The 17,033-nt window shown below is 47.8% G+C and overlaps 1 protein-coding gene and 2 pseudogenes across 1 annotated transcript in view; 2 read left to right on the top strand and 1 right to left on the bottom strand.

Moving 5' to 3' along the window:
- Positions 1-4,248, top strand: part of LOC138157905 (coiled-coil domain-containing protein 172 pseudogene) — a 5,556-nt pseudogene extending 1,308 nt beyond the window's left edge.
- A 4,340-nt stretch (positions 4,249-8,588) lies between these two features.
- TRPV1 (transient receptor potential cation channel subfamily V member 1) overlaps positions 8,589-17,033 on the top strand; it is a 27,696-nt gene continuing 19,251 nt past the window's right edge. Inside the window, exons 1-6 of the mRNA XM_069083676.1 lie at positions 8,589-8,854; positions 9,393-9,529; positions 9,617-9,769; positions 9,955-10,095; positions 16,320-16,618; positions 16,906-17,033. Coding sequence (XP_068939777.1) covers positions 8,589-8,854; positions 9,393-9,529; positions 9,617-9,769; positions 9,955-10,095; positions 16,320-16,618; positions 16,906-17,033 — 1,124 coding nt within the window. The remainder of the gene's footprint in view (positions 8,855-9,392; positions 9,530-9,616; positions 9,770-9,954; positions 10,096-16,319; positions 16,619-16,905) is intronic.
- Positions 13,317-14,388, bottom strand: LOC138157809 (myeloid leukemia factor 2 pseudogene; annotated as a pseudogene).

Genomic DNA, 17,033 nt, shown 5'->3' on the forward strand with positions numbered 1-17,033 from the left:
CAAGTTCTGTGACTCAGGTAGCCTTGGCTGCCAGGTCTGAGTCTCCAAGTTCTGTGACTCAGGTAGCCTTCGCTGCCAGGTCTGGGTCTCAGTTAATCCTCCCTAAGATGAAGGTGTCAGATCAGACAACTAAGGCCCTCAGAATGCTAAAATTCTATGGGCCAGGTGTTGGAACAGGATGCTGGACCTCCCCCTTCCCAAACCTGGCTTCTGCTCTGACTCTAGGTTCTCCACCCTCACACCCCACCCTTTTCTCAACTTTATCTCCTTAGAGGCTGGGCTGTGCCAGAGGCTGAAGACTAGACCCTACTCAGGCTGTTTCTAGGCCTGTTAGTGCTCTGGGTGAGAAGTTTCAGTCCCCCCAAAACCTGACTGGGGCAGGATCCTGGCCTGGAGGGTGACTGCCCACTGCTTTACAGAGCAGCCAAGCATCTCCAGGATGTTCAAAGCCATTCCATGGCCACACAGAGACTTAGGTCTTACCTCCAGGGTCTCCAGGTGTCTGGTGGAATGGAACTTTGGGGAGGTACAAGGAGAGAACCCTAGGCCCTGGCAGGCCACAGACCCCACTGCCAGCCCCCCACCCCACTGATGCTAGTTTGACACTCTTTGGGTGGGAAGGTAGGGCTCCTTGGGAAGGGCAGAGTTGGGGGGTGCAGAGCCCATTATGGGGAGGCAGGCCATTCAACATACTTGAGCCTCAGTTTCTCTCCCTGTAAAATGAAGGCATTGGGTCAGATGATCTCTAAAGGCCCTTCCAGCCCTAGGCTGAGGTCCAACCATGATGCTTCTGTTGTTGGGTTGGTTTGGGTCTGACCGTGATTTCACTGATTTAGGGAACTCCCAGTGAGGAATCACCAAAACCTGTCAGAACCCCTTGCCTGGGGCTTTGAGATTTGGTCTGGCAAGATAAGGCAGCAAGTGTGTGTGGTGGGGGGGGGGGTGGGGAAGAAGGGGAGTAGGGGCCACTCAAACCCAGGTCCCCTGGACCCTGCACTAAGAGGCTCCCTCACAGCACTGGGCGTTTGTTTCCAGGACACCACACCTGAGTCTCAAAATTGGCTGACTGGGGGGGGCAAAATCTAAAGGCAAATTTGGTGTGTGCTGCTCCCATTTCCTCCCTCACAGAGGGCCCCAGGAATAGATCTGGTCATTGCTAGGCCCTAGGCCTGCAGGTGAAGAGGGTTAATGACTGGAACAGCACACAAACATCCTGCGGAGAGATGAAAAGTGCATGTGGTCATGATGTCCGGCTCAGAAGGCTTGGTCCCAGCTGGGTTCTGCCCGCCCCATTAGTGCCTGAAGCAGGCCTCAATCAATTTCAAGGTCACATTTCAGCCAGGACTGGGTCAGTTGTTGGAGAGCACCCAGAGGAGGGCAGCCAGAGTAGGGAAGGGCCTGCTCTTAGAGCTCCAGAGCCTCTGAGAAAGGTTTTTGTGCCTCAGGGGAGTCAGAGGATGGGAAAAAACCCAACCCCAAACCCCCCTCCCCCCCTCAGTGTGATCCAAGGCCCCACCTCCTCCCAGCCTCTGGATTGGGGGTGGCACCCAGGGCAGCCCCTTCAGACTTGATGGTGCCTTCTCTGAATAGCAGAGTGTCTACCTGAGTCCAAAGGGCTAGTTATGGGCAGACCTGGAAGGGCAGTACTTATTCCTAGTTAGGCTCTGACCAACTGCCCCCACTGCCCCTTTGCCTGTATCCCTATTCTCAGCCGAAGCCAAAGCTTGTGTTTAGTTTGAATGAAGGATCTCCTCCTCTCAGCTAGCAGCCAGCACCTACCAAAAACTACAGGTATTATCTGGGTGTGTCTGAGAACTGGCTTCCCCAAGCAGGACATTCATTTCCCATCTCCACACCTTTGTATTGGCTATCCCCCAGGTTTGGAACTCAGTGCCTAAACACTTTTCTCTGCCCCAGGAGCCCCTCGAGGCATAGCTTGTGCAGCCTCCTCCTTGATGCCTTTCCCTGTCTCCCTAAAGGTTAATGCCTCACCTTGTCCTTTCTCAACCCCACCCCACTCCCACTCAAATTACTTGTCATTTACTTTGTTTTTTTTTCAACAAATTATACGACTTCTTGAAGAACATAAATTGCTTGAGGGCAGAGGCAGTTTCATTTCTCTGCATTCCTACACCTAGCTTAGAGACTTTCTCAGGTGCATAATGAATGTTTATGGAATGAATGAATGAATGAAAGTACAGAAAAGCCCCATGGGATTATAATTCATAGGATACTAGCTCCGAGGCTGGAAGATACTTGAGAAGGCCTGGAGTCCCTCCCCCCCATCTGTTTTTCTGCTAATAAAAAAGTGTCTCTACCATACGTCTCCATAATAAGAGGGGTGTCTTTTCTAGTGTTGCTACAATGCATGAGCCCCCATCAGCATCTCCCCACGATGATTATTAGTTGATTTTCATGTAGTAAATCAGACATAATTTGTTTTTAGAGAGAAATATTTACTTAGGTGTATTGTTGAGGATTAGGGGTGCTGGGACCCCAAAATAGCCACATGGGGTCCTGCCTGAATGGATTTGACTCAAGACTTCTTTCAGTCAAAGGCAAGGTTTATTAAAACGCTGATAGAGGGTGGAAATGATTCTTAAAATCCAACAGATTCTTAGGGAATTGGCTAGACTCTTGGCTAGATCTGAACACCTTAATGGAGTCGAGGTGGATCTTATATGCAAAAGACTGTGGGAACATTGAAGGGGACTAGATGGAATTAAAGGAGTCGCAGGCTAAGGTAGGACCAGGTGCAGACAATGAAAGTGCACTTACTTAACTGGGAAAGGCTGATTGCCCCAGGTGAAAACCAGGGACCTGGGCCTGGTGGGAACATCCAGAAGCTTTTCCTTTTTGGGGTCCAGATACCAAAGACATGTTTTTTTCCTTTTGGGGGTCTAGATCCTATCTGCATCATACCCCCCTCAAATAAATGGGACCCAAACTCTTTTGGGGTAAGATCAAAGGTCTCAGCTCCTGAAACTGCTTCCTGTTGGCAATGGGCATGGAGCTCTCCCCATCTCAAGGGAGTCCCAAAAGGGAGGTTGACTGGAGCTGAGCACAGGCTGCATCCAGGGGATGATGGGGAGACATTGATTGGTACCTACTATTTGCTACCAACTGTAGGTGAATGGCCTGTAGTCTGGAAGACACCAATCTGACAAGCGAGTTTGCAGGTCCAGATGCAGGGACTGGTGGAGTGTTCACACAGTCTGGCAAAGATATAACAAGGAAACATTTCACAAGAAAAAGTATTTGGGGGGGTGGGGTGTGAGGAGGGAAGAAAGGAGAGAATCTGGAACTTAAAGTTTTAAAAACAAATGTTAAAAATTGTTTTTACTTGCAACTGGGAAATAAGATATACAGGCACTGGGGTCTAGGAATTCATCTTGCCCTACAAGAAAGTAAGGGGGGGGGGGGTTGGGGGGATATGAGAGGGCAGATTGGGGAAAGGTGTATTCAGTAGGCTTGCTCTCTTGGGGAGGGGTAAGGGGGAGACAAGGAGAAAATTTGTAACTCAAAATCTTGTGGAAATGAATGTTTAAAACTAAAAAATAAATAAGTAAATTTTGAAAAGAAGAATATTCATCATGCATAATTAGAAGTCTTCCATTCTCTGCTATAATAGCACCAAACTCATTAAATGGATAATATTTCAAATGTACTTAGCATGATGGCTGGCACAGAGTAGGCACTGGAAACCAGTATGCAGAAATTAAAAATGAAAGAAGTAGACTTCTCCAAACCTTTGAGACTATGAAGAAAAAAATGAAAGAAGAGGAAGAAAGATTTACCAAGGAGATTGCAGACTTCAACAACAAGTGTGAATTGGTAAATAAAAGGGAACTTCTGCTTAAAGAAAAAGTCAAGATTGAAATATTTCATTTAGAAAAATAGAAAATATTTTGAAAAATGAAATAAAGTCAATGGTACACAAGAGCATCCAGCTAAATGAACTTCAGCTACAAAAGAATGAAGAGATGCAAGAATTATTTATTCTTCAGAGAAACCTTACAGTTATGGAGAATAATGTAAATGAAGCCATGCTTACCACCAAATTTTTAGAGGAAGAAAAAGTAAGAATCAGTGAAAAACCTCAGAATACTCCTGAATGTATAAGACTTCAAAAAAGAATTAGGCCTTTACAAGGAGGAAGACATGGAAAGCATTTATGAAGCTCTCCTATCAGAAATAGCATTTTTAGAATCGACATTGTCACAGACAAGTCTTCAAGCAAAACGATAGTTGATGTAGGATTGATCAACACATCACGAAATTAATACCTTTAATGCCAATATGGATGATACCCATCATAGCAAATTCTTCTGGAAAAGCATTGAACCAGGTTACTGGTGATACTAAGAATTGTTTTCTTGACAATTTAAAATAAGCATTTATTGATGGTTATTTAACACATTATTGGTTGTGGTATCCCTAGGCCCTTCCCTCTAGCTGTCGATCTGTTATTTCTATTCTTTCTGGAGTATATATAAATCTCCACTTTCCATTTGTCACCATAACAGACCTTGGAGTTCATCAGAAATATACATAGGAAGAAATGCTTTGGATATTAACCCACTTTTGCCATTGCCATTTCCATGCAAATTTCCCACTTTCATTTCAATTTTCTTCCAATAAAGATGTCTACTTGAGAGAGTACCTCTGAGGCTTCTGAGCTTCAAGTCAATTTTCTCCCCCTCCCTGTAACATTAAGTGAAAGTCCTATGCCTGTTGCAGTATTCCATCCGACATTTTTATGAATGGTCTATTTTTTTTTTCTTTCTAATCCTACTGGATAGAAAGGTTTACCAGTTTACTCGGGAGAGATGTATAAACTCAAGAATTCACATATACTAGTGACTGAAAATATTTTAAAAGGGGGCACTTTACTCAATGAATTTTCATTTAGTGGAATAGGAACAGCATCACTCATAAGGTTTTAGATTATGTCTTTTATTATTATTTTTTTATTTTTTGCTTTTTGGAGGGGAGAAGGCAGGACAATTGGGGTTGACTTCAAGGTCACAAGGCTAGTACGTGTTATGTATCTGAGGCTGCATTTGAACTCAGGTCCTTCTGACTACAGGGCTGGTGGTCTATTCATTGCACCACCTAGCCACCCCTAGGTTATATCTTTTAGCTGTCAGTGAAATTTTGGTCCCTGTTTTTTCCATCATTATATTTGGTTATACGATACTTTTCTGTAAAAGATTATTCACTAATTTCTGAAAATGGATAGAAATATCAATTGTCCTGCCAGTAAATCAGTATAGAAGAATAAATAATTTCCTTTTGGAAATGATCATATTCTGGATTGTATTTTCAAGATGTGTTTTGTTTTATTATTGAAGGGGGAATTTCTTTTTTGTTTTGTTTTTTGATTTTTGTAGGGCAATTGGGGTTAAGTGGCTTGCCCAAGATCACACAACTAGTAAGTGTGTCAAGTGTCTGAGGTCAAATTTGAGCTCAGATCCTCCTGACTCCAGGTGCTTGATTCACTGAGCCACCTAGCTGTCCTGGAGGGGGAATTTCTTGATTTTCATTAGACACAACATATTGACAAATCTAAGATCTCATGAATAAATGTAAAATGTATAAGTAGTTTAATAGGAAGCTTTAATTGGAAAAAAAACTTATTGATAATTTTTCCCCCATATGAATGGGAAAATAAGACTCATTAATCAAAATAGCTATTAGATGTATAGGAACCAGATATAATTTGTATTGTCTTAGAGTATGACCATATGTATATTTTAGGAATGACTGAAATTTTTATTTTATTGTAATCCTTGTAAATTTTTATATTTAGATTAACAGTATATACTATTGGACTTGAGGTAAAAATAAACAGTGCCAGGCATTTAAATTAAAAAAAAAAGAAAATTACTGCAAAGATCTTCCCCTACTTACCTAAGTTTTTGCTAATGTTAGCTGTATTTGCTTTGTTTGTATAAAATACTTTCATTAAACATGATCATGTATCTATCGCACTTATGTGACCATTGTATCTCCTGTTTGGTGATGAACTTTTCCTGTATGTATCAGTTTCTTTGGTAATTTTTTTCTATATTCCTCTGATTTGCTTATGATGTCACTTTTTATATCTATCACATTCTCTTTGGAGCACATCATGAAGTTCTACGCGGTCTCTAGTTTGTGCCAGACCACTTTCCAGCTGTCCAAATTTGTTCATGTCAAGTCATTTACTTGCTTCTCATTCTTTGTGACCCTGTGGGCCATAATGTCAATGGTTTGGTTTTTTTTTTTGCAAAGATACTGGCATGGTTTGCCATTTCCTCCTTCAGTGGATTAAAGCAAACAGAGGTTAAGTGACTTTCCCAACATCCCACAGTTAGTAAGTATTGAAAACCAGAGTTGTACTCAGGTCTTCTTTTTAAAAATTTAATTATTTACTTTTAGTTTACAACATTCACTTACACAAGCTTTTGAGTTCCAAATTTTCTCCCCCTCTCTCGTCCCCCCTCCCCCCCCCCATGGCAGCATGCCATCCAATATAGGTTCTGTAATACCTTCACATTAAACATTAGTCAAGTTGTAAAGAAGTATTTGAAAGTAAACAATGAAGAGAAAGTAACTAAACCAACGGAAAAAAGAGAGAGGGCAAGTAGTTTGCTTCAGTCTGCATTCAGACTCTCTAGTTCTTTCTCGGAATGTGGATCTCTCTTTCCATCATGACTCTTTTAGAGTTGTCTTCTAACCTTGCGTTGCATCCCAGACATGATGTGTCTGTACTGCGTACAGAGTCCTCCTGGTTCTACTCTCCTCACTCAGCATCACTTTATATAATTCACCCTTTTCATTTATGACACTGGTAATTTGATCTTTCTTTTTTAAATCAAACTGACTAAAGGTTTATCAATGTTATTGGTTTTTATTTATTAGTTTAATAGTTTTCTTAATTTCTATTTTATGAATCTTTCCTTTGGTTTTCAGTATTTCTAATTTAGAATTAATTGGGGATTTTCAATGTATTCTTTTCCTAGCTTTTTCAGTTGCTTGCCCAATTCATCGATCTCCTTTTTCTCTATTTTATTCATGTATCTCTTCCGGGATATAAAACTTCCCCTAAGAAGCGCTTTTGCTGCATCCCATAAGTGTTGGAATGTTGTCTCATGATTGTCATTCTCTTGAATGAAATTACTGAAATGATTCGTTGTTTGATTCATTCATTCTTTAGGATTAGATGATTTAGTTTCCAATTAGTCTTTAGTCTACCTTTCCATGGCCCTTTATTGCACATAATTTTTTATTTCATCAGGATCTGTAAAGGGTGCATTTAATATTTCTGCCTTTCTGCCCTGCATTGTGAGGTTTATAGGCCTTATTACATGGTCAATCTACTATGAACTGCTGAGAAGGTATATTCGAGGCTTTTATTTCTCCCTTCTCCCTAACCCTCTTTAAGAGTTTTCCTTTTGATGACTGCTTCCCTCAATATTCCCTTTCTATTAGCCTCATGCAGTGGAAGCCAAGCAGACTGACTGGATTTCCCTAACCAGTGCTCCACATTTAGACTTGTCTGTGTATACATTGTTTCCTCTGAGAAAATGTCAGTTCCTTGAGAGTGAAGATTGTCTTTCTGGTGCCTAGCACTGTGCCAGACACTGGGAAGTCCTTAATAAATGTTTGTTTGTGGATTGAGATGCAAAAGAAACAATGAAATTAAGCAGAATTCTTCCCGGTGACTCCAGCATGTTGCTAGTAATAAATCAAGCCTGAAAAAGCTCCTACTATGTGCGGGCACTGGATCTGTTCCATAGGTGAAGAAAGGCAAGGGCTTGCCCAAGATAATAAAGATTGTGCATGTCTCCAGTGTTAGCACTGGCTAAGTTTTGACACATTGTGAGCACATGACCCTTGTTGGTTTCTGACTCATCCAAAGGACAATCGGAGGGAGAGGGTGCTTAGGAGCCTGACTCTGTGGGCAATGGAAGCCAGGCTGTATCTTCCTTCTGCCTTCTGGAGGGGAGCCAGGAAGCAAGGAATGGTGCAGTCTCTCTCTCCCTTCTACGAGAAGAGGAGTCAGTGAAGGTGGAAAAGGGCCTGTAAGTGCTTCAGGGACCCACAAAACCAGAGCAGGAGCTGTTCTTGCTTCCTGGCCAACTGCCCAAGGTGACCATAAGTCATTCCTGGCTGGGGTGGTCTGAGGTCATGTGAGAGCATCTTTTGGATGACTCTGGCACCCTGGCCCACAGCCCACAGCCGGATGTCTGGGGCCTTTGACTGGGTCTGGGCCAGGAGGGGTCCTGCATGTTGTGGGACAGCCTCTAATCTTCTGGGCTGTTCAGAAGGGGCCTGAGGGTGGGGAGAACAAAGAAGGGGGCTCAGAGTCAGGAGGGATTGGTTAGAACCCCATCTCAGGTGTGACCACAAGTCATGTCATCTCTAAGCCTCAGTTTCCTTGTTTGTAAAATGGGGATAATATTTCCTGGAGTCCCCATACATGATCCAAATGCCAACCTTGATGGTAGGGGTGGGGCTGGGGATGACCATCACAGAACTGGGTATGGAAATGGAGTTTCTTCTTGGTTTTCCTGCAGCCTAACTTGTCACTCCTGGCAAAGATGAAGAAGTCAGGCCCAGAGGAGGCAGAAAGTCCTCATGAGCCCTGCCCAGGCACTCCTGACAATGCCCCAGGCTCGAAGCCCCCACAGCCCAAGAGCCTGGCCTTCTCTACCACCAGGAGCAGGACTCGCCTCCTGGGCAGGTGCAATTCGGAGGAGGACTCTGTAATGGACTCTTCCTATCAGGAAGGGGAGCCGGCTCTATGCCCCCTCATTAAGCTCAGCCCCATGCTGGAGAGGCCTCGCTGTAATGATCAGTTTGTCCAGTAAGTTTCCATCCCAGCCCTGGGGGCCCCAAAGAGTAGCCACAGTATCTATCCACACTCTGCCTCCCAACACAGACCCAGATGCTGACTGCAGCCCGTTCAGCTAACCTTGACCTCTGGGGTCAGCAGTCTCACTTGGGCTTTGAGCTCATGCACCTGAGCTAAGGTGCCAGCTAGGCCTTCAGGGGTTCATCAGGTCCAGCCTCCTGCCTCCAGGCAGGCTTACATGCCCGAATGCTCAGGGCAGGGAATTATCCAGCATGGAGGAGAGCAGAGCACTGCCATTCTGAGCTCACAGGTCTCTGAATTTAAATTGGACTAAACAAAATAGTGAATTTGGTCTCCTTTCTATTCCGGCGGGGCAGTCAGTGGTTGCTGGGCCAGCTAAGTAGAACCTCCAGCATGCTGCCCTGGGGTGGGGATGGGGGATGGAGCCTGAGGAGGAGGCAGAGGCCGCTGGCACCTTCCGCTCATTCTCTCTTGCCCCAACTCCATGGGGTCTTCACAGGCAGCTCTCACAGGATTCCATTCCTGCCACTTCTGAAAAATCCCTCAAGCTCTATGATCGCAGGAAGATTTTTGAGGCTGTGGCCCAGGGCAGCTGCGAGGAACTCAGTGGCCTGCTGGTCTACCTCAAGCAGAGCCTGCAGAAGCTCACAGACAGTGAGTTCAAAGGTAGTGCTGGCTCCCCACTGGCTCCCCTCAGGGAAGGGAGGGCTCCCTGGGGGACCACATGCCACTGACCCTTATCTTATGTCATAGATCCAGAAACAGGGAAGACCTGCCTGCTCAAAGCCATGCTGAACCTTCAGGATGGCAAGAATGACACCATCCCCCTGCTCCTGGAGATAGCCAGGCAGACAGGCAACCTGGGCGAGTTTGTGAATGCCAGCTACACAGACAGCTACTACAAGGGTGAGAGGCAGGAACAGAGGGGCCCTTTGTGCCTGGTGGACCTGGGGGATCTGGCCTCAGTCAGACCAGCTTTTAGTAAGGGCCTCCAATGTGCTCCGAGAGCAGGGCCTGGTGCTAGTGCTCGGCACACTGGAGACACAGACTCTGTGGAGTTGCTGACATCATTCTTGTGGCCCTTGCCCCAGGCCAGACAGCTCTCCACATTGCCATCGAGAGACGGAACATGGCCCTGGTGACACTCCTGGTGGAAAATGGTGCCGACGTCCATGCTGCAGCCCACGGAGACTTCTTTAAGAAAACCAAAGGGAGACCTGGCTTTTATTTTGGTAGGCAGAATGCATGGTGGGCACGGATTCTTTTCTTTAATTTCTGTTGATATCTTTTGTTTTCACAATGGGTCCGTTTTCACTGCATGCCACCTCCTCCCTGCTCCCAGGAAAGGATCCATTATAACACAGATTTTGCAAGAATGGCCAACGGCTCCTGTCTGGATCCTTCTGTGGCTTTCTTCAGCCTCATCTGGCCAGTCGCTTTCTTGGCTCTGCTTTCACCCCTTTACATCACTTCATGCTTCTTGGTGTCCCTTCTGGGTGTCATTTCTTTTTTTTTCTTTTCATAGGGGCAGTTGGGGTTAAGTTACTTGCCCAAGGTCACATGACTAGTTTTTGTGTTAAGTGTCTGAGATCAGATTTGCACTCAGGTCCTCCTGGCTCCAGGGCCAATGCTCTACTCACTATGCCACCTCGCTGCCCCCTGGTTGTCATTTCTTATAGCTCCATAATATCCTGTTACATTCACATACCAGGACTTGTTTGGCCACTCCCCAGTGATGGGGACCCCCTTGGATTCTGATTCTTTGCTACTGTCCAAAAGGGGCAGATAATTCTTGAACAAATTAGCAGTTAAGGAGGAATTGGGTTGGAATATGTACGGCATGTTCAGCTACTCAGTGCCTAGAGAAGGCTGGTAGACTGCTTGATCCATAAGGGCTGACCTGGATCTTTCCCTGTCACCACACCCTCTTGCACTCATTCTTCAGGGGTCTCACCCCATTTGCTCTAGAGCATGGGGCAGCCCCACATGAGGGTTCCATGCCCTTTGGGGACACTTGGATATCTGATGCTGGGCCACAAAGTCATTGAGAATCCCACAGCCCTCCCCTTGGGCTCTTGGATACATCTTGGGATTTCTAAGCCTTCCAAATTGGGTTTGTCTCTGACTGGTGGTGGTCAGCCCTGCTGAGTACTTGAAGGCAGGTGGGAGAGGCCGCTGAGAATTCCTGACTTCCTGGGGGCTCAGTATCCATTCTTCATCCCTGCCATCTCTTTGAAGGTGGCAGGGCCCAGGTGTCCTCCTTGGACCAAGTGCCTTCCCATTGCCCTTCACTGCTATTGCTGCTGCTCGAAGCTCATGCCAGGGGACTGTATTCTCACTGAGAGCCAATTATTGGCAAGGAAGAGAGTGAGACTAAGGACAGGAAAGGTACGGTACAAGCTTGACCCAATTCCTCTCCAGGCTCTGAGGATGAGTGTGGATCCTCTACTTCCTGCTCTTCCCCTAAGCTGTTTGGTTTCTGTGCCTGTCTGCAGACTAAAGAGACTTTAGACCAAGGCTTCCTTGGTCTCCAGTCACTCAGTCAACTCACTTAAGCCCTGGGGAGATAAAGGCAAAGGACAATCCCTGCCATCCGGGAGCTCCCAGTCTAATGGGGGAGGCAATGTGTAAACAACTCTACAAAGAGGTGTAGACTGGGTGAAGCAGCAGTGATCTCAGGGAAGGCTTCTTGTAGAAGATGGGGTTTGAGCTAAGATGGGGAGGGAGGGAGGGAGGGCAGCAGGGAGGTGCAGGGGAGGAGGGCGGGTGCTCAGGCTGCCCACTGGGAGATGTGAGGGCTGACTGAGCCTGCTCCGGCCTTTCTGGTCTTCTTCTCCCCACAGCATTCTCCCCTAGGGGTTCTAGCTTCCTCATTCCTCACATCTCTTTTTTTTTTTAAAGCAATAGGGGTTAAGTAACTTGCTCAAGGTTACACGGCCAGTTATTTCTGGGTGTGGTGCTGAGTATCTGAGCCCAGATTTTTTGATCCAGGTCATCCCGACACTGGAGCCAGTGCTCTTACTCGCTGAGCCACCTGGCCGCCCCTTTTCCTCACATCTCTTAACTTGGTGATCCAGGAGGGCAAGATGTTGAGACCTGGGGCCAATGCCAGGAAACCAGGTTTGGGGGTCACTTCCCAGTCCTTGTCCTCCCTGACCCCTGCAGGATCTGCCCCCTGCTGAGTGCTTCCTGCCCTGGCACCTACCCTTCTGCTCTCACAGCTCCTGATCTGCTTTCCAGCTGCTCCTTTGGCCTCTTCTCATCCCCTTCTTCCCCTTAAATGTGGGTGTCTTTGCAAAGCTCAGCCTTTGGCTTGCTTCTCTCTCTTTACAGCTTGTCTCCCCTTAACTTGTGTCTTACTGGTAGATTGATAGCACCCCATACTTCTAGTCCCCTGGGTTTGAACCTCAGGGTTATTTCTAACTCTTTGCTCTGTCTTTCATACTAGAGCACATGTCTGCCCTCTCACTAATGGACAACTCTGAACATGTCCTTATACTGCCCATAGTGGCTCCCCATTGCCAGCTGAGGAAGAAGCCTCTCTTTCTTCCCAACCATGATCTTCATGTCATGCTACCTCCTTTGTAGCCATCAGCCTCAGCCCCTCCCCACCACCAGCTAGATGGAGCAGTGCCCAGAATACTGGGCCCAGGTCAAGAAGACCTGAGTTCAAATCTGGCTTCAGACACTTACGTTAGCTGGGTGACCCTGGGCAAGTCACTTAACCTATTTGCCTCAGTGTCCTCATCTGTAAAATGGGGATAACAGCACTTCCTTCCAAGGGCTGTTGTGAAGATCCAGTGAAATGATGGCTGCACAGTTCTTAGCACAGGGCCTGGCACATAGTGGGCATTGTTCTCCCCCCCCCCTTGTCCTGGGGACCACCCTTGCTTTGATTGGTTTTATCTTGCCTGGCCCTTTTTGGTCTCCAGGCCCCCTTCATCTGGTCTCTTTCCTGTTAGAATATAAGCTCCTTTGGGATAATAACCATCTTTTTGGGGTATATTTTTCTTTCTCTTTCTCCTTTCCATTCTCCTTTATTCCACAAAGTTACAAGTTACACACACACACACACAAAGGACAAAGGGACACAGAGACAGAGTGTGTGTATGTGTGTGTGTGTGTGTGTGTGTGCACGCACATATGTGCATGGGTGCATGAGGGCATAGGGTTAGAGGAAAAGAGGGAAAAGGTCCCAATACCCACCCCTTACCCAGCCAGTAGGGAGGGGGCAGCCCCAAACACAGGACTTCTAGGTAGAGGTGAGAAAGGATCCAATGGTTGGGGGAAGGGAATTATTCCAAGGGGTGACTTTTCTGCCCGTCACAGACTGCACCTGGAGGGTGAAGGGAGAGAAAGCTTGTCATATAGGAAGGAAGTGGGCGGGGGCGGGGAACAGAAACTGGATGATGAGGGTCTTGGTGGTTGTGGTCTCTCCAATTTAGGAGAATTTCTTTCCTTTCCTAGACCAGTTGAGACCTACATCACCAAAATAGGCTCTAAGAGGATCTTTACCCCACTTCCAAACTCTTAAAATAGTAGAATAAGTGGGTTTCCTCCAAATGCCAGAGGAATGATTGAGGGACTTCATCCCTCACCTGTGACCCCTTCCCTACCAACACTTAGGAGACGACCTGGAGGGCCCTCACCAGTCATAGCATCGGGACTGTTGGGAGGGGGAATCCTCAGGGCCCTGTATAGCCAGCTGAGGGGATGCCTCAGCCCTTCTACCCCCACTGGCCCCAGTAGCCTCATGCCGACGAAATTCCAGGGGGCGCTGTGGCCAGTATTGGGATGTCTGTCTCCTCTACTCATTGTCAAATGCTCCAGCATCCCTCTCATCCAAATTCATGTAGTCCTGTCATTTCTTCCTGGTCCCCAGTTCGATGATTTTGGGAATGCTGGAGGATGTGTGCCCTGTCTCGGGTGTGATGCCCAATGGACATCTGTTCTAGCCCACTGTCAGAGTCCCTCGCTGTTCTCCTTGTCTCCCAGGTCCCACCTGGTGCCGAGCACATCTCAGATGTTTCTTGGTAGACTTTGGGAGCACCATCACCCAGGTTGGAGTAAGAGATGACAGTAGAGGATGAAAAGCTCTGCCAGTTGGCTCGGGTTGTCATGTGCTCCACATTCCCAGTCATATCATTCATCATCCCAAACATATCCATGAAGCCACCTGTCGTTCCCAGCATCCCAAAGGGTGAGACAGCTCCAGCCGGAATCCTCTGGCTGGCAGGTGGAGCCCCTGGTATCCTCCCATCTGTGATGCCAAGGAAAGGGCTGTAGCCAAAGCCTCCTGACAACATCCGGCTCACGTGTCCTCGATGAATAGTGAAAGGGTCTATGAGGAACATGGGGTCCTCAGGCTCTCCATCCCCCATGAACTGGAACATCCTGCTCTCAGTTTCTGGGAGCTCTGAACCGGCCCCAATCCAGGGCACTGAGGGGCCCAAGGCTCAGGCACCCATCTGGCTGAGCCCGATCCTATTCGTGGCATAGGCCCAAAGAGTCTCGGCCCTGGTTGGGTGCTCGCTGGGCCCCAGGCGCGCTGAGGCAGGTGATGAGGCTGAAGGAGTCTTCCTTCCTTCTTCCCTTCTCCTCCTCCTCCTCTTCCTCTTGCTGCTGTTGCTACTGTGTATATTTTTCTTTTAAAAATATTGGCTGCTTGATTTTCATTAGCATTTATTCTCTCTCCTTTCTACTACCCTCCCACCCCATGAAGAATAGAAAAAAATGAAAAAGAAAACATAACACAGTGCGCAGTCCAGCCGAACAAACTCCCATGTGGGTTTGTCTCCTACATCTGTCATCAGGCTTCTAGACTGGTGCTTTTTTATTTCATTAGATTTGTTCGTGCAAATGAATGCGTTTGATAGGATCCAAATTGTTCATTCTGTCTCCTGTTCCTCTCTCTTGCTAATTTAGTCACCAGCTTTTCCGGTTCCATAGATCTCCAAGTGGATTTCTTCTTTGCTCTTTTCATTTGCTTGTGACATCACCTTTTATGCCTTAATCAGGTATCCAGCTGGAGTTTATCTTGGTACAGGGTGTGAAATGTTGGTCTCTACTTTGTTTCTGCCAGAATATGGTCAAGGTTTCCTAGCAGTTTTTACCAAATGGTGACTCCTTACATCGGTAGCTGAGGGTCTGGTATCTACTGAACACTAATCTTCTGTGCTTGTCCCCTTCTGCATGTTGTACATCTTGTTTCATCTCCTCAGTGACCTCACTGTTTCTTGTGCAGCAACAAATCATTTTATTGAGAGGGCGAGGACTGTCTGGCCAGTTTGTACTTGTGTCCTTCGTGCTCAGTACAGCACCTGGAACATACGAAATATTTAATAAATATTCTATCTACCCCCCCACCTACCTGTCTATCCATGTATCTACCCATCTATCTATCTAGTGTCTATCCAAGTAAGTCTCTCTCTCTCTCTCCCTCTCTGTCTCTGTCTCCCTCTCTCTCTCTCCCTCCCTTCTCCCCCCTGCTCTCTCCCTCCCTCCCTCCTCTCTCCCTCCTCCCCCTGCTCCCTCCCTCCCTCCCTCTCTGTCTCTCTCTCTCTCCCTCTCTGTCTCTGTCTCTCTCTGTCTCTCCCTCCCTCCTTCCCCCTCCCCCCATCTTTGTTTTATTTGGGCATTCAAAGCCCTCCATGGTCTAACTTCAGCATGCCTTTCTTGTCTTATTTCCCATTTCTCCCAGCATGCAGAGTAAGTTCCAGCTACCTTGTCCTCCTGTCTGTCTTCTCTCCTGGTCTTACCTTTTCTGATCGCCAGACTTTTGCTCACAGGGCCCATCTTCTCCCTCCCCTCACCTCAGGTGTCCTCTTCTCAAGGAGGCTCTCCTTGGTCCTTCCAGCTGTGCTGTTGTGCTGGACTCATTCTGTCTTACGTAGAGATCGATCTCTAAGTGATTAGCACAGTGGTGGATATATAATAGGTGCTTGATAAATGTGGTTCTTTTCTGCTTTCCTCTTGAATTGCTGTTATGTCCCATACGTCTATGTTCCACATTTGATTACAGTAGGGACTATGCCTCAGTTCATCTCTGTCTCCAGGGCCCAGCACCCTACTTTGAGCCCCCCACACCCCAAGTCCTGGGAGGTCCTCAGTTCAGGTGGGCCCTCTCTCTCCAGACAGTCTGTCCCAGCTGTTTAGCAGACAGGTGGGTTAGCTGTGGCTACAAACACAAGTTCCCCCAGGGGTTGGCCTGTCCAGGAGCCCCTCAGCCTTTGTCAGCCTGGCTTTCAGGTGCCAGAGGCCAAAGCCTTTGCCTCTGGAACGCTACCAGGCATAAGGGATGGGGGAGCTCCAGGGGCCTCCTACACGGGAGGGGTGTTGTCGAGCCGAGTGCCCTTGGATGCGTGGTCCTTTGGGGGAGTGTGGTGGGATGGAGAGAGCCCCTGGGCTCCCTGCTCTCCTGGGCCCATCTGGAATTTCCTGTGTGCTCCGTTCCCAGGTGAGCTGCCCCTCTCGCTGGCGGCCTGCACCAACCAGCTGGGCATCGTGCAATACCTGCTCCAGAATCCCCACCAGACAGCGGACATCGAGGCCAAGGACTCGGTGGGCAACACCGTGCTCCATGCCCTGGTGGAAGTGGCTGACAACACGGCTGAGAATACCAAGTTCGTGACAAGTATGTACAATGATCTCCTGATTCTCGGCACCAAGAGTCGCCCCACCCTCAAGCTGGAAGAGATCACCAACAAGAAGGGCCTCACGCCTCTGGCGCTGGCGGCCAAGAGCGGGAAGATCGGGGTACGTGGCGCCAACGGAGTGCCAATGCGCCCCAGGGGGTAGGGTCAGGCCGACCAAGGCGTGGCAGCTGGCCACTCCTCCAGGCCAGCCTCTGCCCCTGGGCCAGGGAGGTCTGGCCCGGGTGTGCTGGGGACTCAGGGGCAGCTGGGGCGGGCCTCAGGCCTACATCTGAGGCCAGGGTTAGAGCGCAGTCTGGCTGCCACTGATATCAGGCTTAGGTAAGAGCGGGGCCTCCCAGCTGACCACCGGAAGCGCCCAGGGCTGACCTGCCGGCTTATTCGCCCTAGGTCCTGGCCTATATTCTCCGCAGAGAAATCAAGGAGCCCGAGTGCAGACACCTCTCCAGGAAGTTTACGGAGTGGGCCTATGGGCCGGTGCATTCTTCCCTCTATGATCTGTCCTGCATTGACACTTG

The sequence above is a fragment of the Petaurus breviceps genome, unplaced genomic scaffold (assembly GCF_028583685.1).
Source record: "Petaurus breviceps papuanus isolate PSGF00001 unplaced genomic scaffold, PetGlider_PUasm1.0 173, whole genome shotgun sequence".
NCBI lineage: Eukaryota > Metazoa > Chordata > Mammalia > Diprotodontia > Petauridae > Petaurus > Petaurus breviceps.